The 26963-nt window shown below is 36.0% G+C and overlaps 1 protein-coding gene across 2 annotated transcripts; it reads right to left on the bottom strand.

The window, feature by feature from the left end:
* Positions 1–25536, bottom strand: znf507.S (zinc finger protein 507 S homeolog). 2 transcript variants are annotated; one of them, XM_018260597.2, is made up of 7 exons: positions 25215–25536; positions 16225–18173; positions 11327–11447; positions 10040–10154; positions 6212–6316; positions 3162–3296; positions 1–2295 (listed from the first exon to the last, which is right to left on the bottom strand). In XM_018260597.2, exons 2-7 carry the CDS (start codon positions 18166–18168, stop codon positions 1974–1976), a joined length of 2742 nt encoding a protein of 913 aa, XP_018116086.1. In that variant the 5' UTR covers positions 18169–18173; positions 25215–25536; the 3' UTR covers positions 1–1973. The 2 variants fall into 2 exon arrangements, with proteins under 2 accessions (XP_018116086.1, XP_018116087.1); XM_018260598.2 differs by lacking the exon at positions 6212–6316 and having other exon boundaries at positions 25215–25534.
* Positions 25537–26963: the final 1427 nt, after the last annotated feature.

The following is a 26963-nucleotide window of genomic DNA, read 5'->3' on the forward strand; positions in this document are numbered from 1 at the left end:
TCAGGTTTTTGCAAATTTATTTTGCAACATTTACTGATAATTTTCTCTCTCTTTTCACAGCTTCATCTTACTATAACTACAGAAACATTATTGTAGCATTCACTTTAATAAGCTTTTATTTAAGAAGAAAATGCTGGAAATGTAGCTGAGATCAGGCTAGAGTTGAATATTTTTTTTTTTAGAACAATAAGAGGCTAAAACTATGCTATAGTTTTAAGAGGTAAGTGGATAAACAGCCAAATATCCATACTGCACCATATACAAAAATGCACCTTTACAAATGATAGAAAAATTTAGTAACGTAGATATGTTCCAAGGCAATTTTTAAATGGTCTTCCATTTTTATAATTTCAGTAATCTGACTGCCAAGGTTCAATTATCCCTAGCACCCAGACAGTGGTTTGAATACCAGAATTGAAGGAGCCATATTTATTTTTTGGTTGCTGGGGTCAGTGATCCCCAAAACCATTTAATAGTTTTAACTATAAAAACAAAGACCACTTTAAAAGTTGCAAATAGAACATTCTATAACATACTAAAAGCTAACTTAACAAACCCTATAAATTTGGTTCTTAACCATGAATTAAAGGACCAGGACCCTCAAAACAAAAATGCATTTATGTAAAATTCACTGTTAATCTTCCATGGTTAAAGCTGTTAGAAAGACTACCATAATAATAAGTTGCTGTGTTTGCCACGGGGACAGCCGTTACACAAAACATTTAGATTCTATGTGTACTGTATATTTTGAGTCGGTCCTTAAGCTCAGTAAGTGACAGCAGCACAGAGCATGTGCAGTGAATCAGCAGAAAGAAGATGGGGAGCTACTGGGGCATCTTTGGAGACTCTTCCCTGCTAAAGGGCTTTGGTTGCCCGGGCTGGTAAAGAAGCCCAAAACATAATGTACAACATTTCTAGCTACTTCTTTAGTTTAACTTTCCTTGTCCGTTAACCTCCACATTGCTAGGAAAGCATGTGTAAGTGCTATTCTTGCCCCATAACATTAGTGAAGGGATAAAGGCTAGAAAGATATTAGAAGGGGGAGGAATGGAAATTAACATGCAAGATTAGTGCTATGGACATCAGGGGCTCAGGCTTTGTGCTATAATATATATATATATATATATATATATATATATATATATATATATATATATATATATATATATATATATATATATATATATATATATATTTATTTATATTTGCTGGTCTGAAATGTATGTATTCAGAAAACTTCTATCTTTTAAAGGGTAAATAAACCTTAAAATTATATATTTTCATTTTGTGGTTACAGAGACAAACAGGTGCTTAAAAGCAGCATGCAAATTCTACAGATTTTTTATATGCATTGCATGTGCATGCAATTAGAAATTATACAACAGAAAAGAACCATGAATAACCTGTAAAGTATAGTATGGTGCATTGTGATATTAGCAGTTATCTGTGCTTAGGGGTGTCAAAAAACCCACACTGAAATATGTATTTTTTTTTTAAAAAAAACCAAAACCCTTCCTTTTATAAAATAGAATATTAAAGTCACCTGTGCCAATTTGCCTTAGTGTAGTCCTGGAATGCCGAGACCTTTAATTGCCTTGGACTGTATAATAGGGTGTACATTATTCCACAAATATTTTGCACTACTCTGAAGTGGCTTCTGCTATCCTATTTCATTGTAGGAACATTATTTCTTAAAATACACAATGGGAAAGCTCTGTTTTGCAGCTTCTAATATTATGTATTGGTTTATTTTTAATAGACAGCATTTAAGTATAGGGTTTGTAAGTACAGATAAGAATCAGCCAATCAGAATGGGGCATGTTTGTGTTTTTTTGTTTAGTAGACTTGGCAGGAATAAGCAATTATATTTATTGCTTATTCCTGCTAAGTATATATACCTGTTGACTCCAGCATTTTATTTGTAAAGGGCTAAGCAACTGCAGCTTATAGGTACAGATTACTGAATGCTACTTTCAAGAAGTTGATTCTGATTTATTTAGAATGATATTTATGATTTCTCCCTCATGTGCTTTCATGTGTTCCATTAGAAGTTCTTTGCTACTAGACTCAAAGCCACAAATACAACAGCAGAAAAGTAGTATACACAGTTCTGCCTCAGGCCGCATCTGGCTTTGTAATTTTTCTGTATTGCACAAGGTAATTTGAGTGTGATTGACCTTTGGACTTTCTATGTCATTTTTTATTTCATATGCGGATTGCCGAGTAGAACTCTCACTATTAACATGTACTTTATCAGAATCTTCTGAACTCTTCTTTATTGTTTCCACTTGAATCCTGAAAAATAGAATATTAGAGGCAAATTAGTTGTGAAATATAAAGAAAATATTCTCCCTCCACTCAAATATATTAGTCATACCTACACAATGTGATACAATAGGAGGCAGAATATTGCATTGTCTATGCATCGATTTCCCACTGATGGCAATGGGAAACTCAGAGTAGCCAATATTGCTTTCACAGAGGCCTATTTATCAAAATTTGTGAAGTTCGAGATTTTTTTCAACCACAACTAAACGCACATTTTCAAAAAACATGAATATCTAGTTATATATTAAAAGATCCAAATAGAAAAAGTTAATACCGCAGAACAAATCTCAAGAATAACTCACAATCCACATTTTTCAATCATTTACAAGCAAAAATTTTTATTTTATTTTTTTTTAATTCGAAACCCTATAATTAACCAAATATTTTAAAATTTGCTAAACAAATTTTCCATTGACTTTTACATGACCTCTGCAGTTTTTAGATGACATACTAGTATAATAGATTTTGGAATAGATTCATGGTTTTTATTCTCAATAACTAGCAAGACCAGCATGATTTTTAGCACTAAAGTTTGAATTGTAAAAAATAAAATAAAAAAGCAGTTAATAAATCTGCCCCACAATGTCCAATTTAGTGCATCCTTCTGTGCCAATTTAAAAAGGTTTATAAGCAACGGTTGGCAATGTACTTTTTTTTTTCCATTTTCAAATTAGAGCATCAATTTAACCAACGCCCTGATTTTACACCTTCCAAAAATGTTTACCGTTTGTATCAAACCCCTATGATTGTACATCATTCGCTAGTTTATTGAAACAGTTTTAATGTAAATCCTATATTTATCACAGAAGAAAGTTAAATGTTGTTGAACTTACCGACTGCTTTGAGACATCGCTTCATTAATTGCTTTGTTCACTTGTTCATAATTATAATTTTGATCGCTTGCATGCTTCCACATGTGAGACTTTAAAGATGGTGGGTGGCTGCATACATATCCACAAAGTGAGCACCTGCCAATGCACAAAACAGCATAGTAAACTGTCAAAGAACCATCTGTAATTACACAGCTGTTTACATAAGATTTGGTAAAAAGACTGAGCAGCAAAGATCATTTACATAACCAGAATAGCAAAATATTGGTACTGAAAGGTTGTAATGAAATACAGTAAACAAACGGCATGGCCTTTATACACTGCACCACCAAAAAAAACTGGATCTACATCATAGACACAATAGTTTTTTTTCTGTCAGTGAGTTAATAACTAGCTATGGGAATGTATGGCCATCCCTCATGCCAAGCCCACAAACAGCAACTCGAATATGCAGATCCCAGTCTTGGGGGGGCTTTAAAATCAATACAAAGTTTTCAATTAGCAGAGTAGGAACATTCATTAATGCAGATACCCTAATAGGTTGTCAAGGTGGTGAAGTAGCTAGCCAGGTAAAAGAAATCAATAGGTATTAGTCTATAATCACATCTATAATTAAAGTACAAAGAGAAAAGGCGTACTTTTTCTTTTTTTTTCTTTAAACAAAATATGTAATATGGAATAAGTGTTAACGTTGTTTCTTATAAAAATTAAAGTAGCGATTGACAGAACAATAGTTTTTAGAAGCAACTATTGCTTCACAAGTGCACACTCTTTGAAGTAATTTACACGCAAGACAATGGATGGTGGTTTCTGGTGCTTCAGCACCCAAAAATCGGGGGCTCAAGCCACAATATTGCTCTAAAACTACCTTAAGGAACAAAAAAAATAGTACTTAAACCACCTCTAAGTACTGTAGAAACTTCTGCTAGTACACAAGAACTGTGCATGTAGTGCAGTTGGCAGGATGAATTAAAGGAGAAGGAAAGGCTAAAATTAAGTTAGCTTTATCAGAAAGGTATGTATAAAAAACACCAGTAAACCCTCAAAGTAATGTCCTCTGTCAAAAGAAAAACTGCATTTCTTTCCTTCTATTATGTACACATGGGCTTCTGTATCAGACTTCCTTCTTTTAACTTAAACCTCCAGGGCTAGGGCTTGAGCATGCTCAGATTGCTCCTCGCTAACCCTCCCTTTTCCCTCCTCCTCCTCCCTGCTGTGATCTGAGCCCAGAGCTATGAGTGAGCAGGGAGAGAATCAGGCAGGGAGTCATGTCACACCAGGCTAATATGGCAGCTGCTATCCTAAAGAAACAGAGAGAGAGCTTCTAGAGCGGTTTACTCCAGTATGGTAAAGCATTCTGCAGAATAAATTATAGTGTTATAGCTTGCACTATTGTGGCTAATCCATTGGCAATAAACTGTTTCGGTAGCTTTCCTTCTGCTTTAAGAGAGATGTCTCATATAGAAGAAAGTTTTTATGTAAAATTCAAAGTGGCAGTAATGACACTAAAACAAATAAAACACTCCCTGTGCAAAGCTTTTAACTCTGCTGAAACAATATGGAAGAATTTGGAAAAGAACAGATATGCAACATTGTTTTAGTAGTAAGAACTGGTAGAGAGAAAGGGATAAAAATACTGCTTTCACTTTGAAAAAGCTAATATTTTTTTTTAATATGTAAAAATCAGTTCTAAGGTGATCATTCCCTTTCATGCAACAGGAAGCAGAATCTTCAGGTCGCCAGGACAGTGCCATAGATCTGTGCTTCACTTTGATCTAAAATGCACCAAGTATAGTCTGGAAACACAAAGGGGCACATTTACTAAGGGTCGAATTTCGAAGTGAAAAAAACTTTGAAATTCTACCATCGAATTGCAATAGTTCGACATTCAAAGTCGAAGTCAAAGTTTTTTTTGATCGAATATGGCTATATTCGATCGAAGTAAAATCGTTCGATCAAATCCTTCAATTCGAACGATTTAAGCGATCGAACGTTTTTAAAAAAACAAACAGACTTCTAAAAACTTAGCCAAATGTTGGCTATAGGTTCTAGAAGGTCCCCATAGGCTAACATAGCAATTTGGTAGGTTTAAGGTGGCGAAGTGTCGAAGTTCTTTAAAGAGACAGTACTTCGATTTTCGAATGGTCCAATATTCAAAGCTTTTACAATTCGAATCAAAGTCGAATTTGGCCTATTCGATGATCGAAGGACCAAAAAAATTACTTCTCAATTCGAAGTTTTTGAATTTGAAAATTCACTTCGACCCTTAGTAAATGTGCCCCAAAGTGTAGAAAGAGCAAAGAAGCCAAAAACACAAAGGGTTAATACAATATGCTGGGAACTTCTGGTTCTCTTACTAATGAAACAGGGTGGATGCTGCTGAACAGTCAGACTGCAACACCAGGGGCCCACCAAAAAAACCTTAGACCAGGGGCTCACTCAGTACTATTTTCTTCCTCTCCTCGCTCAACTTCTATTCTCCTAGTCTCTTTTCTATTATTCCATCTATTTAGGCTCTTTATTAAGGAAATAAGGAATTGCCATGCAAATGCCAAATGTTTAGCAGTATGAGGGCCCACTGAAACCTGGGCCCACCGGGAGTTTTCCTGGTATCCTGGTGGGCCAGTCCAACACTGCTACTTAATCTAAGCAGACCTTTTATTTTTATTAAATTGATTTTCCACCTAAACTTGCCACAAAAAAAAACAAACAAAAAAAAAAAGCTAAATAATGATGTAGAAACAGGAATGGCTGAGGAATGATTCAGGAATGATCATCTTGCGACTCTGAAATCTGTTCATATGTACTTAGAAATTATTTAAGTAAGGTTTCATCATAAAAATTGGTAGGGAAGAGAGAAGTTTGATTTTTTTCTGATGAATTTTCAGAATCTGTTTTGCAGATAAAGAATTTAATTTCAAATATAGCAGATGGGCATATTATAAATTAAATGAATCGGTCTCCTGATGTTCAGCCATGAGCATGTACACACATGGAAAGAGAAAAGAATTATCATGGACATCAGATATACTTTGGATTTATTTTACACGTACTTGTACTGCTCTACCAGCTGTACTGCTTGATGTTCCTCAGGATGGCATCTCATGTGGCACTTGAAACTGCTCATATTTGTAGTGGCAAAATTGCACACTTGACATCTTAGGAAACAAAAATAAGGCACCAGCTGAAGTCGCTCCAAGAAAACCAAAAATAAAGACTTTCTAAGTGGATTCATTGAGAATCTCATGATCAGAAATATACATATAGTAGAACCCCCATTTTACATCCCCTGATTTTAAGTCTTCCCTTATTTTACATTGTTGTTTTGAGGTCCTACCTATATATTTTGCATAATACATTTCCCTGATTTTACACCATTTTTTCTGGTCCCCTGAAAAATGTAAAATGGGAGTTCGGATGTAGATATATCAATAGCATTTCTCCATTTTCAATATTTTCTTTTATAAAAACATTTCTATTTGTAGTAGTTTCTGTAGTTTCTTGGTTCAGTGACATATTGATTCCTTAAAAAAAAAATATTCATCCCAATACTAATCCAAAGAAGAAATGTTTTCCTAACTCAAATTTAAAGAAGCATCAATTCTAAATGGGGTGGTTCATCCTAAAACTTTTAGTAGGTTATAGAATGGCTAATTCTAAGCAACTTTTCAGTTGGCCTTCATTTTTTTTTTTTTTAATAGTTTTTTTTTTAATTATTTGCCTTCTGCTTCAGACTTCAGATTTTTACTTAGATTTTTATCGAGTCTTTTTCCACACCAGATTTTTTTGGAGTAACTGTATTGATAAATACAATAAAAATGTGCACTGTAGTTTGGTTGAAGTGGATTTAAGAAAATAATGAGAAGTTTTTGGATTTTAGTAAATAACCCCCTTAACGTCAAGCGACTATAAGGGTGAGGATTTAGTTCAACTGATAAATATTAGGCCACATCCAACTCATGTAAAACAAATTCTAGGATTTGGGGTGAATACTCAACTGAAACATGGATTTGGTGCATCAATTATACCTATATGTATTTTTTTTAGTCAGCAGGGTAGTACATACAAAGTATTTATAGTAGAACGTAAAGACACATGGTAACAAAGCTCAGATTTTAATTTACGTTCAGGCCACAAATACATATAGTAAAGTGAGAACATCACCGTTGACAAATCCTGACAGAACAAGAAAGCTTTATTCTCAAGAACTTAAAGGGATACTGTCATGGGAAAAAAATGTTTTTTCAAAATGAATCAGTTAATAGTGCTGCTCCAGTATAATTCTGCACTGAAATCCATTTCTCAAAAGAGCAAACAGATTTTTTTATATTCAATTTTGAAATCTGACATGGGGTTAGACATATTGTCAATTTCCCAGCTGCCCCTGGTCATGTGACTTGTGCTCTGATAAACTGCAATCACTCTTTACTGCAAGTTGGAGTGATATCACCCCCTCCCTTCCCCCCCCCCCCAGCAGCCAAACAAAAAAACAATGGGAAGGTAACCAGATAACAGCTCCCTAACACAAGATAACAGCTGCCTGGTAGATCTAAGAACAACACTCAATAGTAAAAACCCATGTCCCACTGAGACACATCCAGTTACATTGAGAAGGAAAAACAGCAGCCTGCCAGAAAGCATTTCTCTTCTAAAGTGCAGGCATAAGTCACATGACCTGGGGCAGCTGGGAAATTGACAATGTCTAGCCCCATGTCAGATTTCAAAATTGAATATAAAACAATCTGTCTGCTCTTTTGAGAAATGGATTTCAGTGCAGAATTCTCCTGGAGTAGCACTATTAACTGATGCGTTTTGACATGTTTTCCGATGACAGGATCCCTTTAATATAAAAACAAAGAAATCTAGCTCAAGTAATTAAGAAACAAGAACTTTGGGTAACAAAAATTCCAAATATAACCCAAATAATTGTTCCCCGCAATTTGATCTAACCAACTAACTAGTGAAATAATAAAAGGAACTCTGACATAAGCTTTAAACCTTTAATGCCACCTGCCATAGAATCTAAAGCAAAAATTTACTATTCTGTAGATTTAGTCATTTCAGAACCTGTTATATCAAAATGTATGCATACTGGCAACATGCTGCATGTAAAAAAAACTAAAAAAAGTCATAGCTCCAAAGGGTTATAGGTAAGGGATTAATATTAATATAAAAGAGGGCTAAGGAACCTTAAACATACTACTGATATTTTTCTTCATATTTTCAAATAACATTTTTCAAGTTGGCAGAAGCCCCACCAGCACAATCCAGGTATGCTGTAACGGATATTGGAGGTGTCAGCAGGGACAGTCATAGACAACATAAGAGCAATCATGTGCGGTGCCTGAAGCAAGGAAGAAAGATTCCTAGCAGTAGCATCATGACACTATTAGCAAACAATAGAAGCTTCTGGAACTCAATTATAAGTTAAAAATAGAAACAAAAATATGACCAAGTTTCTTTAGCCTTTATTTTATGCATGTACTTTACCTTTAAGAACACCTGCAAGAGTCATGTTAAGGCTTTTATACAAATGTCTCTAGAGTCAGAATCATTGCAGTTCAGGCTCATAATTCTAAGTTAACGATTACTCAGCTCCCAATGAAACCTGGCAATGGCCATATAAAGAAAACCAAAATATACCTGTAGTTACATAGTTAGATCGGGTTGAAAAAATACCCAAGTCCATCAAGTTGAACCCATCCAAATGAAGCCCAGCGTCCATACATACACACACTGACCCCTCCTTACCCTCACATAAACTATATATACCTACAGTATAAACTATATACAGGTATGGGACCTGTTATCCAGAATGCTCGGGACCTGCGGTTTTCCGGATAACAGATCTTTCTGTAATTTGGGTATTCATGCCTTAAGTCTACTAGAAATTCATTTAAACATTAAATAAACCTAATAGGCTGGTTTTGCTTCCAATATAGATTAATTATATCTTAGTTGGGATCAAGTACAAGCTACTGTTTTATTATTACAGAGAAAAAGGAAATCATTTTTAAAAATTTGGATTATTTGGATAAAATGAAGTCTATGGGAGACAGCCATTCCGTAATTTGGAGTTTTCTGGATGTCGGGTTTCTGGATAACTATATATGGAATGTTTCGTCAATTTGACAACACAAACTTTTTTTTTTTTTTTTTTTTTAACACCTAGTGGCGTGTTTTGCATTGGTAGACAACAACTGCCAAATTCTCCTCTCCTGATTAACCTGGTTCCTAATATTCCAGTCTGGGGGACAAATCATTCTCTTTCTAATTAACACAGACAGGGACTTAGTTCAGATAGTTCAAAGCTTGATAAAAGGCCATAAGGGGCCTGAAACGTTGCGGACCAGGTTGTTTTGCCATTTAGTTCTTAATAAAGGCATTTTTAACCTATATTTGGTGCTGTACAAGGAATTTTTCTGAATCAAGTACTGGTGGAGGATGGATCACAGATGGTACGTGCACCTATACTAACATAAATCGGGGGATTTGAGCTGAGAGAAACGTTTACAATTAGTTCAGATACCAGTTCAAATGGTATGGCCCATGACCCAAGAGGACTATGGATACTGGGCGCTCTGTGTAGACTGATCATTGGATTGGAGGCCAAAAGTTTGGATGAGCCAGTTATCCCACCAATGTAATCTGCTTTTTTGGGAGCCTGGCAAGACATTTTCAGGCAGTCCTGTATTATCAGTGACATTTTCTTTTTAAACAAAATTACAGTTTGAGTTGTTTTTTCTCAGAACATGCAGTTGCATACTTTGGGAAGCAATACCCACTGTTCCTTTAATGAACAGAAAAAAAAAATCTGCCCTTTTAAGTAAAAAAGCATTGGTATTTCAATAGTTATTGCAGCTTAATACATTATTTCTTACCTGTACGGTTTATCGCATGTATGAATTCTTCTATGGTTTCGAACACCAACATATGTAGAGCTTGTATAACTGCATACATCACATCGGTACAATTTTTGGTTACACGATTTGCTGCCTTTAACAAATATATTGAAGCATTGAGTAATACAGAAAAAAATAAATATCAAATAAGTTGTAACAATACACTATTGAAACATGAGTGCAATACAGATAGTTCAGTAAAGACATGAAGCTTTAGAATAAATATCTGATTTCATAATTAATATGCAAGAAGCAGCAGGTAGTGTCGGGCTGGAGACTGTTTTGAAGGCTATATTAGACCAGGGCTTCTTATACTACCACATATTTAAAACAAATTAATTCTGGTATAAAACTGGTATACCCTGTGGGAAGCCAAGACCAAATAAAGTGTCCACTACAACCTTCTGTAGTACCTGTACTATTAAAACTTCCAGTGTGGTGTGGGGGTGACTGAGGGTGCAGGGCATCACCATCTGGCACCCCTATATTTTTTTTCGTGGAGACCCAGGTGAGACTTGTGCCATTGCTTACAATGGAACTGTGCAGGAGATACTCTATCATTTTAACAAACTAATGTATACCCAAGAACTGGATAACAGAGCATCATGGTCATTGAGGAGGTATGATAAACATATGATAATATAAAAATGTCCTTTTTTTTAGATAGGCTGTGCAAAATAAAATAAAAATCAATATAGTTAGTTAGCCAAACATGTAATGTATAAAGGCTGGAGTGAGTGGATGTCTAACAGAATAGAACACTACTTCCTGCTTTTCAGCTCTCTAACTCTGAGTCAGTCAGTGACTTTAAGGGGGACCACATGGGACATAACTGTTCAGTAAGGTTACAATTGATTTAAATGTAATGTATAGAGGCTGGAGTGACTGGATGTCTAACATAACAGAACACTACTGGTTTCCACTGATTGGTTACCAGGCTGTCATAAATCAGTGACTTGAGGGGGGGGCACATGGGACATAACTGTTGAGTGAGCAACAGTTATGATCCATGTGCCCCCCCCTCAAGCCACTAATTAGTTACTGCCTGGTAAGCAATCAGTGGAAACCAAGAGAGATGTAAAGCAGGAAGTAGTGTTCTGTTATGTTACACATCCAGTCACTCCAGCCTCTATACATTACATTTTTGACTGACTATATCAGAAACATTTTTTATTTTGCACAGCCTATTTAACCAGTTTTTATTGTTGTACTGAACAATTTCTTTAAGGCAAACTATTTAATAAGACAACCTGCAAATGTAAGTACCTTCTGATGGCTGCTTATCTTCATTATCCCCGCTAGAACCTTGCTGTTCATCACTTGATGTAGACAGCGTACGGTTATCTGGACTATTACGGTGTTCTCTCTCGTGATTCCTCAGTTGAGACTGTAGGAGTAAGAAAAAAAAAAATCACGCTTACAACCAATGGATCTTGCAATGGTCCCTATCACATTCACACACACCATTGTTAATTGTTTGAGAATCCAGTTAACATCCCGTATGCTATTTGGAATGTTGGTGGAAACCAGAACAGCCACAGAAATCTCATGCAAGCATTTAACTGAATGCAAACAGTGCCCTGGCTGAAATCAAACATACAACCCCAGCTATACAAGTCAGCAATATTAACAATATTACTGTTCTGCACTTACAAAAACCTCTGACATACAAAAAAAAGTTCATCCTTTCAAAAACAGCAATATTTCTGACTAAAATCTGTTTTTACTAGTCCTAAATTCAGATGCAAACCCAATTGAATTAATGAGTAAACAACATTAAAACTTTTATAAAAAGTTTTGAGAAAAACAATCCAAAGTTACTTATTTCAGTTCCAAAAGTATGTGAACTTCTAGGATTCTCAGTTCACTTATATGGGAACTTAAAGGGGTGATTTAGCTTTTAGTTAACCTTTACTATGTTACAGAATGGCTTATTCTAAGCAACTTTTCAATTCATCTTCAGTTTTTTTTTTTGTTAAGTTTTTGAATTATTTGCTTCATTCTTTCCAGCTTTCAAATGTCGATCACGGACCATCTAAAAAAAAATGCTATGTACAGCTACAAATTTGTTACTGCTACTTCATATATCAGTCTCTTATTCAAATCAATCTGGAGAGCAACTGAATAAAAAGCTAAATAACTCCAAAACCACAAATAATAAAAAAATGAAAACAACTGAAAATTGTCTCACACTTTCTACATCATACTAAAAGTTAATTTAAAGGTGAACGACCTCTAAGAGGTGTGGGAGGCCCTGCCTTTAAAAAAAAAAGAGAACAGAAATCTGGGTCTTCCATGTAACCAAGTATGATCTTAACATAGGCTTGAGTTCATGCTTTGAACAAAGGAGCTTACTGAGAAAGATCAGACCAAGTGAAAAGAATCCTAGGGCCTCTCTTGCACTTGACAACTGTCATTGTTCACAAATCCAATTTCCAAGAACACTGAACAAAAACGGTGTGTATTTCAAGGTTGCAAGAAGAAAGCCACTACTATCCAAAAATATTGCCGTCTTTCTACAGTTTGCTACAAGACCACATTTACACGACAGCTAGTAAACTATTGGAGGAATGTTCTGTGGACTGATGAGACAAAAATAAAGTCAAAAGTTCCATGTTTGCATGCATAAGAACCTTTGACCATTTGTGAAATACTGTAGTGACAGTATTATGGTTTGGAACTGCTTTGCAGCTTCTGGACCTGAAAGGCTGGCCCTCATTGACGGAACTATGAATTAGGAATTGTACCAGCTAATTATGCAGGAATAAACAGATTATCCATCTGTGAATTTAGATCAAGGGACAAAAATGCCCGCTTTGGCATTTTAGAGGGCCCTCAGCCTAAAGCTCAAGTGAGCCATGCAGCAAGACAATCACAGATAACACACAAGTTATAAAATAATGGTTAAAACTGAAAAAGTTAATATTTTGGTATGGCCAAGTTAAAGTCCAGACTTTACGCATATAAAAATGTTCATAAAGGACCGGAAGTGGGCAGTTCATATGAAAAAGCTCGCTCAGGTAAACTACACTGGAGATTTTGATCAGATATTTTTGGATAAGCCTTTATCCACAAAATCTTGACATGCAACAACTACAAAATCTGACAGTGGCATGCAGTGTTCCCACATGCGTGTCATCTCAGATGGCAAGTATATTTGATCGATTTAGTTCTCATTATCTAGTTTAGAGCTCAAAAACAGATCCGTTTTTCCCATCATATTTATGCAGAAATATTACATTTAAAGGGCAGAGTAGCACTGTATGCTAGCCCTCAACCAATAAATATATATATTTATTGCAGTCTGAAATTATTACAGCAGCTGTCTTTATTATGGGGCCCACACATGTCCAGGACATACGTGTGGGTTGCCATATTATTGGTTCTGCTAAGGCATTCACTAAAAATTCAATCCCTATACATCTCTACTGCCAAATCGAAGAGTCGTACAGAGCAGAGTCAAGAAGGGCTGCTTCCATTAATGTTTATTCTTGCAATATTGCAGTGTGTAGTGACATGTCAGGACTAGAAGAAAAGGAATTTACGTCATGAAGGGAAGTGAAATTCTCATTGTGGATTTAACCTAAAAATTTAGCAAGCCATAATATTGAAAGCTTAGGACAGACTAAGGACCATAAACATCCTCCTCCAGAAGTAAGCATCCATACCCTAGCACTCAACAACAGCAGATCTGCTATAATTTAGGAAAATAGGCATTTCTTTTAATATTATAGTTCTGCTTCCTAAATTAGGAGCTTTACTGCTGCTTCTTTTCCGGAGATACCACTAGAGCATGTGTTTTAAAAGAATACATCATACTGTATGTAGCAAAGAACTGCAATGGGTTATTAAAGCAGCCTTTAGATGTGTGCACAAGCAGACTCCCTGGAATTTATACCCTTGGTCAGAGTTCTGAAATTTCTATGGAGGACAACATTTTCTTTGAGTTTCCCATTTCTGCTTGTCAGCACAAGCTCATTCTTTCTGTTTGCCTCCCTTGCTTCTCTCCTCTGTGCTAGTTCTCAAATACTTCTTTTTCGGCCTCCAGCATTACAGCACTGACAATATAAAGCTAACCTGCCATTTGTGGGTTTAAATGCCTAGTTGAACTTAATACTACAAAATCAAAACTTTGTTTAAAGTTGTTTACTTGTTGCGGATTTGAAACATGTTGTTCAGTACGTTCTGGCATTGATAAAGCACAAAGGATTTTCCTAATGTTTAGCAGCCATAGCTAGTGGTGTTTAAATGTATATTTATTTTCCAGACACTTTATATTTAAACCTGTAGATGAGTTTTTGAATGTATTTTTGAAAGTACAGGTATGGGACCTGTTATCCAGGATACTCGGGACCTAGGGCTTTACAGATAATGGATCTTTCTGTAATTTGGATCACCATACCTTAAGTCTGCTAAAAATCATTAAAGGAGTTGTTTTTAGACTTCCTATTTCACTTTCGATTTGTGACCTTTTTTCTAATATTGAAGTGTAAAGTTTAAATTTTTCACCTTATAAACCAACTCGGGGGGGGGGTGCCTACTCTGTAACTAATCTAAAAACATTTAGTTGATACGTTTGTTTAAAGGGGAACTCCAACTTGCAAACTAAAATTTGATAAAGAGGCCCACATAACACAGAAACCCTTAATATACCCATCACAGTTACCGGTTTCTTCAAAGAGTATGAATAAATGGCATTTTCTATGCTGAAATCCAGCTGTTAAACAGTTGAGAAGAACTGCATCATTTGAAATCCTGGCAGGGAAGGAGGGACTAAATACTGATGTTACAAATTGTAAGAACTTCTCCACAGCTTACAGACAGCATGCAGGAACTACATAACCCACAATGCATTGCACTGTGATGTTCCTTTAATTATTGAAATCATGTGTTCAGGGAATTGTGGGGTTTGGAGGATGCAGGCTGAGGACAGCTGATACAAAGTAACAATAGTCAGCCAGCTCAGTAAGGTAGTCAGAAAGATCAGCAGGAGAGCCCGGGGCTTAAGGAACTGTGAAAAACCATTAAAATTTATGAAAAGTATGCATTGTTTTTAATTGATGTATATTGCAAAGTTGCTTGAAATTATGTTTACTTTTCAAAAAGCTTAAAGCCACCCCCCACAAATCTGTGTGCTGCCGACTCACTCACACAGCTAACTGATCGGGTTGCTTTAGTGATGCTGGGCTGGGGGTCGAGTGATCCTTCATAGGCTGAATTCTTGTTTATATTCGTAACAGCCTATGGAAGGATCGTGCCTCCCCCAGCCCAGTGTCACTGAATTGGCTCAGAAGGACTTTTAGCTGTGATGGAGGGTCTGATGAACACAGGTTTGCAGGTGCTGGGGGCGGCTTTACGGGTCATTGAGGGAAACAATTCCGTGTGCAGCATTTACTTTATACGGACACGTTCCTATGATTTTTATAGGAACGTGTCAGTATCGTTTTAAGTTATTTTTTTGTGGCGTTCCCCTTTAATTGAAAGCAGCTGTTAAAGTAGATACAATAGTTGCAAATATACCACAGATGCTGCTGAGAAATGTATCAACTATATGTATCAACTAAAGTAGCAAATTGTAACGGTTTAGATTCTGCGCCTGGATCACTGAGCTGCCAGACAAATGCCAGTCAGTAAAATTAAACTTTAATCCATTATCCGGAAAGTTCCGAATTACAGAAAGGCTGTCTCTCATAGACTGCATTACAATAAATGAATCCGAATTTTAAAAAATAATGTCCTTTTTCTCTTATTAAAAATAAAACAGTACCTTGTACTTGATCCAAACTAAGGTATATTGAATCCTTACAGGAAGCAAACCCAGCCTATCAGGTTCATTTAAATGTTTACATGATTTTCTAGTAGATTTAAGGTATGGAGATACAAATTACAGAAAGATCCGTTATCCGGAAAACCCCAGGTCCCGAGCATTCTGGATAAAATGTCCCATACCTGTATGAGGAAAAAGTGAGGTGTTTGAGCTTGGTCTCAATAAGAAAATTACAAATCCCTGTGGGAAATAGATTTTCAATTATTCCCAGCAGAAAAAATAAATGAAAACCTGCACAGGGGTGTATCAGAGGAAGAAGAAACTTGCAGTGCATCATCCCAAAAACATTACAAACCATTTAAGATTAATGAAGTTCGGAACAGTTTTATACACTTACCTTATAATAAAAGGATTCGGCACAATGTTTACATTCATACATCCTTGTTTTGCAGTGGTTTATCATGTGGTTTTCCAAATCACTGCTATTATCAGCTATATGTTCACAAATAGGACACTGATAGGGCTGCCTCTGTCTATGAACACGCAAGTGTTGTTTTATGTAACCTTTGTTGTCACTAGAGTAATGGCACAGGCGACATCGGTATGGACGTTCAGCATGAGGTAAGTATTCCACAACATTGCTGCTCGAGGCAAAGTCAACTGTAGATTCTGTTTGGGCATTGTCCCTTAACTCTTTCAAAATGTCATCATCTGTTGCGTTTTGATCTGTCCGTTCCCTCAGTCTTTCAATGACTTTAAGCAAAGACATGCTAATACCCATCCTTATAGGTGCTTCTTTTAGTTCACTTCCTTCTTTACTTTCTTTAAGGTTAATAACATTCTGTCCACAGCTATCTACTTTTTCAGGTATCTTAGATGAAACTAGTTTGGAGTATGTTGCATAGTTTCGATCACCTTCTTGCTGGCCAGTGTCTGGATCTAGTGAATCTGGTTTACTAAGAATTCGGAGGCTGGACTTGGGACATTCAACAACACTGATTGGCATGGTTACCAGTGCCTCAGCAGCCAAAGAGTGCAATCGTAAGCATTCAGAATTTGTTCTCCTTCTCATTGGAGGAAAATTTTCATTACTTTCATGAAAATCACCAGTTTTGATGGTATTACTCCAACCTATTATAATCTCTTCGTTTTCAACCACATTTTTGTCTGCATGGTAGACTTCAACGGAGCCTTCACATACAATCTGGGAATCACGGGGGACAATTTTCTTTTTGACCGCCAAATCATTGCTAATCAAGAGTGCTTTTGGCGAAACAGTTTCTTCGGCACTTGGCAGACGTTCCACAATTACATTTACGTGGCCTTTTTTGTTCTGAGTACAGCTAATGATTTTTTGTGCAGAAGAGAGCAGACTATCGGTAATCGTGTTATCCTGTTCTGCATCTGATAAGGAATCATCTACCACCAGAACTTCAATTGTCTCTGGATTAGCTGCTGAATTTATAGTCTCTGTATTTTTCACTGTATTTTCCAGCAACAAAGAATCGCATACCGGACCCTTGTCACTGGCAGGTGTTTGAGAGTTATGTCTACTTTCAGCATCTTCAGATAAAACGGATTCACTCCCATGTGGACTATGCGCAACAGTGGAATCTGGCAGACCAGCAGACTCATTCTCCTCTTCAAAGATGGGGTATGAACAGTCAACCTCACCTGCATGCTTCCAAGCATGAGTCTTTAACATACGTTGTTGGCCACAAGTATATTTACAAATCAGACATCGATACAATCCATAGTCCTCATATGCATACCATTTTTTTCTAACTTTGTCAGGGAAATTTAGAGATGCAGACAGCTGCTTACACTGCTGTGGATGTGACGTGTCCTCAGTCTCACAATGTTTTTTAATGTGACCTTCAAGATCTTCATGTTTCTTGAAGGTCATGTGGCAGTCAGAGCACATAAGAACGATTTCATTTTGTTGATCATGATTCTTAACGTGAATTTTTAGGATTTCAAAAGAGTGAGATAGGAAATTACAAAGACTGCACTGATAAAACATCACCTTTCTTTCTCTTGGTAAAAGGAGGTCTGCATTTGAATTGTCAATAACTGCTTCTGCTTTAATTCTTTTAGGAAGAATATCTAGATCGTCTGATTTAGATGGAGAGGCACAGCTTCCCTGAATATCTGACTGCATTTCTTCATCTGGATAAGAACGTTTTCTTCCTTCAAAACACCTGCTGGACTTCTCACTCTCCACCATTGCCGACAGTTTTTGTATAACATGAATTAATGGGTCATGTTTGTGTTTCGTTTGACGAGCTTCTGGTTCTTCCATGTTTTGTATTGCCATTGTTACACATTCTGTATTTTCCATGATATCTAAAAAGTAGAAATAATAATTACATATATTAGTTCATGACATTTTATAAGTGGTAAAGGAGGCACTGCAATGGAACATAAATACACATACCTTTCTTACATGTACATTGGAGAGTTTGATGTGGAAATCTAAGCTTATCAGTCCAGTAATGGCAAATCTTGTAAATTCTAACCACCTGATATATGCAGAATAAAGATATGCAGCTTTCTGCATGGGAATACAATGAAACAATTTACAATGCTGAAAACTTTAAAAAACCATATATTTCAGAAAATGTATCTCTTCAAATTTTAAGTTTCTATAGTGTATACAATTTTTTTTTTTTTTTGCAGCCAATCTTAACAAAAACACTTAAGCTTTAGTAAGGTCCTTGGGCATGTTCAAAAAAAAAAAAAAAAAAAAAAAAAAAGAATTACTTAATAAAACGTTATATTATCCCTTAATTTGAAATAGCAACTGTAAGATTAGAAGTAAAATTATCATGATTTTCTGCTGAAGAAATCATTGTACACCAGAGTAAAAAGTGGTTGATGACGGTTACATATTTCCATAGTTCTCAACTGTCTGAAACAGAAAGTGTTTTCAGTGTTTCCCCATATTTGAAGAGTTACAAAAGTTAAGATATTAAAATTATGTTCTCATGGCAAAAAATGGTATGCACCTCATCACATAATCCCTGAAATGCCAGCCAGTTTGAGCATTTTTTTTTTTTTTTTTTTTTGAGTCGGTTATCAAAATCCAAATTTTTCTGATCTTTTTTTAAATAAAGTCTGACCAAACTAGAATCCACAATTTGACCTTATTTATTATTAAAAAAGGCACGATTTCATTGGATAAAGGGAACACCCAAATCATTTTCAGGTTTCCCACCCCCCCGGATCGTACAAATTTTTAGTGCTTTTTCCCCTGAAAGGCCAGAATTTTGGGATTTTTGCCCAGTGTTTTGACACTTTGGCCCCTGGAAACACAACACATTGCATTTCATGTGTTGTAAATCCCCTTAAACAGTAACTTTGCAAAAACATATTTCTGAAAATGCACACTCAAAATGAACAAAAGGTTGCATATGGTACAAGCATAGAAAATAATGGATTTTTATTGTTTTACCAATGTTCTAAGACTTGAATTTGAAACTTAATTTTCTACCCCCTTGTGTTCAAGTTGATCTCAACATGGGCACTGCAGATTCTCTAAACTGTTAAAATATAATACATATCTAACAGCAGCAGCTTTACTAAAGCTTTACACCCGATACGTTCGTTTCTGACGGTGCTCAAGTTTAGACAGTTAGCAAGCCGTCTTACCCAGCTGCAACTGGAAAATACCAGAAGGTGAAAAATAAAACATGGGACAGACATACCTGATGTAAAGAAGGTTGGAACAAAATATATTGCACACATTTTTCTGCAACTAAACTTAGTGAATGAGTTTTCCTACCAAAGCTAGCTCCTTGGGAATGCAGCTAATTTAGTTAATAGGGCAAACTCATAAGTAGCTCTTATTTCCTAAAATGACACATATTATATAAAGAAACCACAAACAATACTGTGGTATGTGAGGTTGATTAGAGGTCAGGCTTACACTGTTTAACAAGCAGTCTGTGGAATGCTAATTCCTTAAAAGGCGACACTTCCCCATTTAATTCAGTCACCATGTGAGTCATAAAACTTCTGTCTTATTAATATCTGTAGCACAAATTTGTCCCTAATGTGACGGATATAGACTTAAAAAATTTAGAAGCCAGAGTTTTTCTTAAAAAGGACAGTAGTTTACATTTAAGAGTTGCAATATTCAACAGAATCAGTTTGAAGGTGTACTAGAATGAATTTCAGGGCGATGCTTATTAGGCATCATGGATATGGGTCTCTACATTGCAATGTGTTTAGTCACCCAACGTTTATAATAGATAAAATGGAGTCTATGGAAAACATCCTTTCTGTATAATGGGTTTCTGGATAATGGCTCCCATATTTATATTCCGCATAGTAAAGAAAATTAATCATTATAAAGGGTTCCTATTTATTAGGTGATGTTATAATTCTTGGCACTCAAGTATGCAATTTCAATTTTATTGAAGCCCAGTGAAGTAAGAAGCACTCACAGTTCTTTATGTTCAGTGAGACTGCAGGGCTCAATTATTAACACAGATGCTAAATTCATTGAATGCAGTTGCCAATTAGATTTTTGTTTTAATTCTCTAACTTTGGGACTGCTCAGAAAGAATTGCTCATTAATTGCTACTGGCAACCAAACTTGTTACATAGTTACATAGTTAAATTGGGTTGAAAAAAGACAGTCCATCAAGTTCAACCCCTCCAAATAAAAACCCAGTACCAGTGTTATTAAATCAGTCCATAGTTATTGTGCATTTTTTTCAGCAGCTGAGTAAGGAATTTCCATTTGCATCCGCTTGAAGGGAAATATGAACTGCGAGCACATCTTCGCAGGTAAAAAAATAAAAAAAACCTGTCATAATTTTAGCAAAACCCAGCAAATACTGGGGTAGGTCTTAAGATGTTAAAGGGATATGTACCCACCCAATATACTGCAAACTTGCTCTGTGTGCTCTTCTGAAAACATTTGCAATTTAAATTATTTTTGTTTTCATTATGTTCGCAGTTAAACACCTAGGGGCAGATTTATCAAAGTGTGAGATCAGAACTCACCACAGAACTTTTTGTTCATTCCTAGGGGATTTTTAAAAGCATATGATCCATCGATAAATACAACTCTAAAAATCCTATAGGAATGAATAGAAGATGGGTGAGTTTTTCTGTGGAGAGTTCTATTCTCACATTTTTATAAATCTGTCCCAAAATGTGTAACACAATTATAACTTTAGTGTTTAACTGTAAACATAATGAAACAGAAAATAAATCATGTGAATTGCCCATGAGTTCTCCAGATCCTAAATAAAGTGACAGAATTCCCAGTTTGCCAATTTAAGAGAGTAAACTGTATCCCCATATGTAAACATGCTCATGCGGAGGAGCTAAAAACAAGCAATACGATTTGCTTTTAAAAAGGTTATGAGGAAATGCTACCTGATACAAGTAGTTGCCTATAGAAACCAAACTTAGCACCTTTTATTACACAACCACATACAATTCCCAAGCTCATTGTGTAGCCAATCTAAATGAAAAAGAAAATCAGGGTAGGCAGCAGCCCAAGACTGCATAACGCAGGGTATGTGCTACAGTAGAGCTGATTTACTTACACTGATAATCTGTGAGTCATTAGTTTGTTTAGCCAGCAGCAAGTAAAACAATACATGCAAAAATGTGATTCGTTGCCATAGGTTTCTGACCAGGACAAATGTGTCCCTTCTATAATTGGTTAGAATGCTTTTAGTTAACATAGTCCTTACTAGTGTTAACCAGTATCTGAGAAACATTCATGTACACTGAATGCATTAGTACAGTTATTGGGTCTATCATCCAGAAACTGAATACAGCACCATCATTTCTCATTGTCCTCTCCAGAAAAGCAATTGTTGCAATAAATATATATATATATATATAAAAAAAAAAAAAAAAAAAAAAAAAAAAAAAAAAAAAAATTATATATATATATATATATATATATATATATATATATATATATATATATATATATATATATATATATATATATATATATATATATATATATATATATATATATATATATATATATATATATTTTTTTTTTTTTTTCTTTCTGAATTTACTCACTAAAGTGATATGCATGGTCACCAGTGGCTTGAAAAGCAAAAGCTAAAACACTTTGCATACATTGTTGCCTAATCGTTCCAAGAAACAAATTATAATTAATTTTGCCCAAAGGCCTAAAGTTTGCACTGCAGCTTGCAGATGAGCTTTAAAACACACGGACATTCTAAAAAGTTAATTGATCAACAAAATCGCAAACTTGGAAGAAAAAAAAATCCTCGTATATGCCAATCTTTAAAAAAAATAATTAAATAAAAAAACCACTGCACACAAATATACAAAAAAAAAAATAAACTGTTGTCCGTAACGTACGGTATTTTTAAACAAACATTTGTAGACGTGTAGTTTACAATCTGACAGTTTATTACAGATTAAATTTTGTTTAAATCTGAGTACTGTTCAATCCCCCCCTCAACTTTTATGCTATTATGGAAGTTTGTTTAGAATAAGATATATATATATATTATAGGTTTACTTTACCTAGCTATAACAGTATTTACTTCTTGCATTTATATTTTAGGCAACGACTGAATGCATGATGGCTATATTTTTCAGTTCTCCACTGTACAATTAAACATGTTCATTTATAGAGTTCCAAAATTCTCTGCGGATTCTCTTCTTCGTGTCCTTCTTCATTTCTGGCAAAGCTTATTTTTTAAAATACATTGTTTCTTTTTCTTCCAATGAAAAGAAAGGTGCAGAGAATTTCTCAAATACATGCACACTTTAAATACAATTACAGGTCTTTTTTAAAACCCCTGCATGACTGAAAGTGCTCAATCTTGAGATTACAGCATCTGTTGAAAATATATACAAGTATGTTTCGGCAGGGATATTAAGAACCAGAAAAAAAGAGGGTAGGAGCAAGGTTACTATTTTAGGCTTTTTCTACAGCTATAATACAAACGTTAAAGGAGAACTAAACCCCTAATGCCTGGAAGCTTGGGGGGGAAGCTTATGATTAGGGGGGGGGTTTAGTTCTCCTTTAACAAACATGGACCAGCACAAGCATTGCTATCATAGTAGCAAAAGCTATTTAGTGGTCTATATGGAGGAAGAGCAAATGTAATGTTGTTACTAGAGTTCCCACTATCGACAGATACTGCTTTATTAATAACACAATTTAGCTGCCTTTGTTAGTTTACAGAAATAAATATATATGCTATTCCCCTGGCTGTTATATAAAATAAACAAATTACTCATTGTTAAGGAGTAAAACTAAAAATAGAATAGATTGCTAGCAATTTCTGCACTCTTTATTTTTATTCTAATTATTGCTAAATTAAATTTTTTTCCCATTAATTAAGTAGATTATTTTTGTCCAAATTTGTATTCACTCCATGGTTTCTGTCCAGCTATTAATAGCCCTGTAATTATTTCCCAGGGACAAGTAAACTAATACATTTCCAGGGGAATGGGTGTGTAGTCCGATAGCTGTCCTGGAAATACTTCATAGTAAAAATATGCTCGAAACAGACAATGCACAGCTGCAAGGACTTTAAAAAAATAAAAACACTAGGTCAGCATAAAAATGTGTAAAGTATTCTTTATTTTTATTCTATCAACATTCTACGACCATTAGTACTTAATTACAACCTTAATAACCGTATATTATTTAGAATGCAGTGCTCTCCTAACCTAGAAATATTATTGGTGCTATTCTAAGACAAATAAACTCAAGGGATTGCTACGGGCTACACTCCATATTAAACCCGGTGGGAATTTTATGTGTCAAATACTGAAGTGTCACCACTGCAGGTCTTCACGGTTGTTGTTTGTTATTTTTTACTCCATAGGTCACTAAGTCTTAAAAATACTCCAAGCCAAATTCAGGCATCAAATTAATGCAGGATTGTCCATCCATTGGCCCATCACTGGCTGTCAAATCGGCATCTGAGGATGTTGGGAACTGTAGTTAAATGCAGCTTATAGCAGGATGGACAGCCTGCATTAATGTATAGTCAATAAGTGATTTTTTTTTTTTTTAAACTGCTGACATAATAAACGGCATAAAACAAGACTATTTTACAGCATAAATATTCGCAAACTTAATTGGTCACTAGAAAATCCGCAACTGGCTAAAATTACCGCTTACGTAAGCTGGTCCGTCAACGTAGTTACCACAAGTGATCGCAATGACTTCTGAGCGCATCGCTGTTTAGTAAACTTAGGGGACCGTTCACTAAAGTGCGGTAAATTTGATGAAATGTTTCCGCATGTTATTGATGCGAATATTTTTCCGCCACAATATTCGCAGCGACTACGTTTACTAAACAGCGATGCGCTCAGAAGTCATTGTGATCACTCGCGGTAACTACGTTGGCATTACAGAAGTTACTCAGAAGTCATTGCGATCACTAGCGGTAACTAGGTTAACGAACCAGCTTACGTTAGCGGTAATTTTAGCGAGTTCTGAATTTTCTGGCGACAAATTAAGTTTGCGAATATTTAAGCTCTTGTTTTATGCCGTTTATTATGTCAGGAATGTCAACTGGAACAGAATGATGGCGAATAAATAAATTACCGCCACTATATAGATAGCGGTAAAATTTTGCTAATATTCTGGCGTTAATTTTGTCTTTCATACATTTCGCGGTATGGTAAACCAGACATTAATGTGTACGCAGCGTTATTTTCAGCAAATGCGATAACTGCCGAAAACATTCTTGCTCAAGAAAATTCGCAAATTTATATTTACCGCAGGTTAGTAAATTAGCGAAAACGTACTCGGCGACAAATTTGTCTATATTTTGTGCGCATATTTTTACCGCCCTTTAGTAAACAGACCCCTTAGTCGCTGCGAATATTGCGGCGGAAAAATATTCGCAGCGGAAACGTTTAGTCAAATTTACCGCGCTTTAGTAAACGGGCACCTAAGAACTGTATAAATGTGTTGTCACTATACAAACAGTAGGGAAGTATAGTATTAACTATTAGTGATCACTCTTCTACAATAGGTGCATTTAATAGTCAGGCATCTCCACCATGTGTAACTAGCAGCTAGTCCTGTCTGTATTAGAGCAATGCTAAACGAGTCACGACGCTGCCTGGCGCTACATTGTGTTTGTTTTCAGATTGCTTTTGCAAAGGGGGGCAGGTCGCACACGCCTCCACAAAGCATGGACCGATCTCCAACCTGTAGATCCCTATATGCGACTGAACTACAACTCCCAGAACGTTGTCGTTCAGGTAAAGATATAGCATCAAACACCACATTTTGAACGCTACAGAGAGCGAACAGAATACACGAATATGCCCATACACGGCCTGTTTCCTTCGCACATGGACCATAGAAGAGATTTAAATACCAAACCAGCCGCAGACACTTACCTCTCCCTTTGGATTCTCGGTTTGATCTCTTTTTCGCACCCAACCCCACGAGGGGTTATATCTCCAGCCACGGCAATGCGCCCACTGCACCTAAAAATAGAGCACGCACGCCGACAACTCTGGCCACAACGCTTCAAAATGGCGGCTTTCGGGAGGTGGATCACGTGATCGAAGTTGACAGATCAGGTGGGACGCGGCTCGGTTACGTCACAGGGGCTCGGCAGGAATTGTGGGAGGCGTGGATCACTACGAGGGTCTGTGGGCGGAAGTGCTGTCGGTACTTAAGTGAATTGAGAGAAAGGTGTTACAAGTGAGCTGTGCACCTGGGAAAACCGATCCTTAAAAAAAAAAAAAAAAGGCAGCTGATACAAATTGTACGTACTGGACCACGTTACTTTTAACACAAAACGCCGACGTTTCCGCTGACGCATAATCGTTCAGGGCTTTTACCCATTGGATTCAATGTTTGGGGCTATGAGCCCCCACAAACTCACAGCAGTTTCTTTAAGCAATAAACTTTAGATCAAAGTTTAAGAAGTTACTTGCCATGAAAGCAAACTATAGGGATTACAGTTGTGCTTGCTAAATCTACCCTTCTTTATTTGCCAGTTATTTTTTTAATTTTAATATATTGACATTAAAAAAAAAATGCATGGTTTTTACCAACCATCTATCCCATCCAACAAAAAAAACAACCCAATTTTTTACATTAATAATACAATATATTTATATTTATTGAAAGTTCAGGGGTTTGATCCTGTTCCTTACTTGAGGTATGTGCCAAAAATGGAGTAGTGGATTTTCTTAGCAGCATGTGTTTTTCTCCCTTGAGAATCCTCCATTTATTAGTCACATTTCAGGCAAGGCAGTGTCACACAATCAAGATGCCATGCCCGACAATCTGCAACCTGCATTCTGAATAGCATGAAACTTAATGTTTCTTCCCCCACAGCTAGACTTTCAAATACAATAAACCACAAAATATATCCAATTTGAGGTGTTCCGCCATTCCCCGATTAAATTTTGATGGAGGTTGAAGACCCGGTAACCTGACTGACATTCGGGAATAATTATTGCTGTTTAATTACAGCCTTTATGAGTGACACTTCAGTCAAGCGAAAGGGGGTAATTATTCGGTCGTGAGTGACAATTTTTTAAAAATGTATGCTTTTCAGTGACAATGATGGACACTTTCTAGGCGTAGAAATCTAAACCTGCCATGGTTTGTTGGCCAATATGACTGACATTAAGGGTATTCACACAAAAGCTGAAACTATAATGAATCGGTTATAATATTTATGAGTGCCAATCTAACAATGCATACGGGCCCTCTGTGTGGACATGAGTGATACTATTTAGATGTAAGTGAGATTCACATGCAATGAGAGATACTAAAGTAGGTCTGCATAGCCTGCACTTTATTACCACCTGTCATACACAGCTAACATTCTTCATTAAATGTCACGCAATGGCAGGTATGACAGTGAAAAAGTAAATGTGGCCTAAAGGTGCGCTTGAAGACAATATGCATAAAATATTTCACCATACACTCGTATTTTAAAAAGAAGTAATTGCACCGCATAGTCATTTTCATGTCTTGCCAATGATTTTCAAGATAGTTGGCAGAGAATGAAATTTTTAAGGACCTAGCTTTATAAACCGAGTTGGGAAAAGGCAGTTTCTGACTAAAATCCTTAACTATTAAAAACCGAGACTATCTGAAAAATGTACAAGCACAGCTCTGTCTAC

This window comes from Xenopus laevis, chromosome 4S, assembly GCF_017654675.1.
Source record: "Xenopus laevis strain J_2021 chromosome 4S, Xenopus_laevis_v10.1, whole genome shotgun sequence".
NCBI classification, from domain to species: Eukaryota; Metazoa; Chordata; class Amphibia; order Anura; family Pipidae; genus Xenopus; species Xenopus laevis.

Excerpts from the sequence above, each read along its gene's own strand:
- znf507.S (XM_018260597.2), bottom strand. The coding sequence starts at position 18,168 with ATGGAAAATACAGAATGTGTAACAATGGCAATACAAAACATGGAAGAA. Across the intron at positions 10,155-11,326 it reads AGATAAGCAGCCATCAGAAG|GCAGCAAATCGTGTAACCAA; the intron begins GTACTTACATTT and ends TATTTGTTAAAG. Across the intron at positions 2,296-3,161 it reads GCGATGTCTCAAAGCAGTCG|GATTCAAGTGGAAACAATAA; the intron begins GTAAGTTCAACA and ends TCTATTTTTCAG.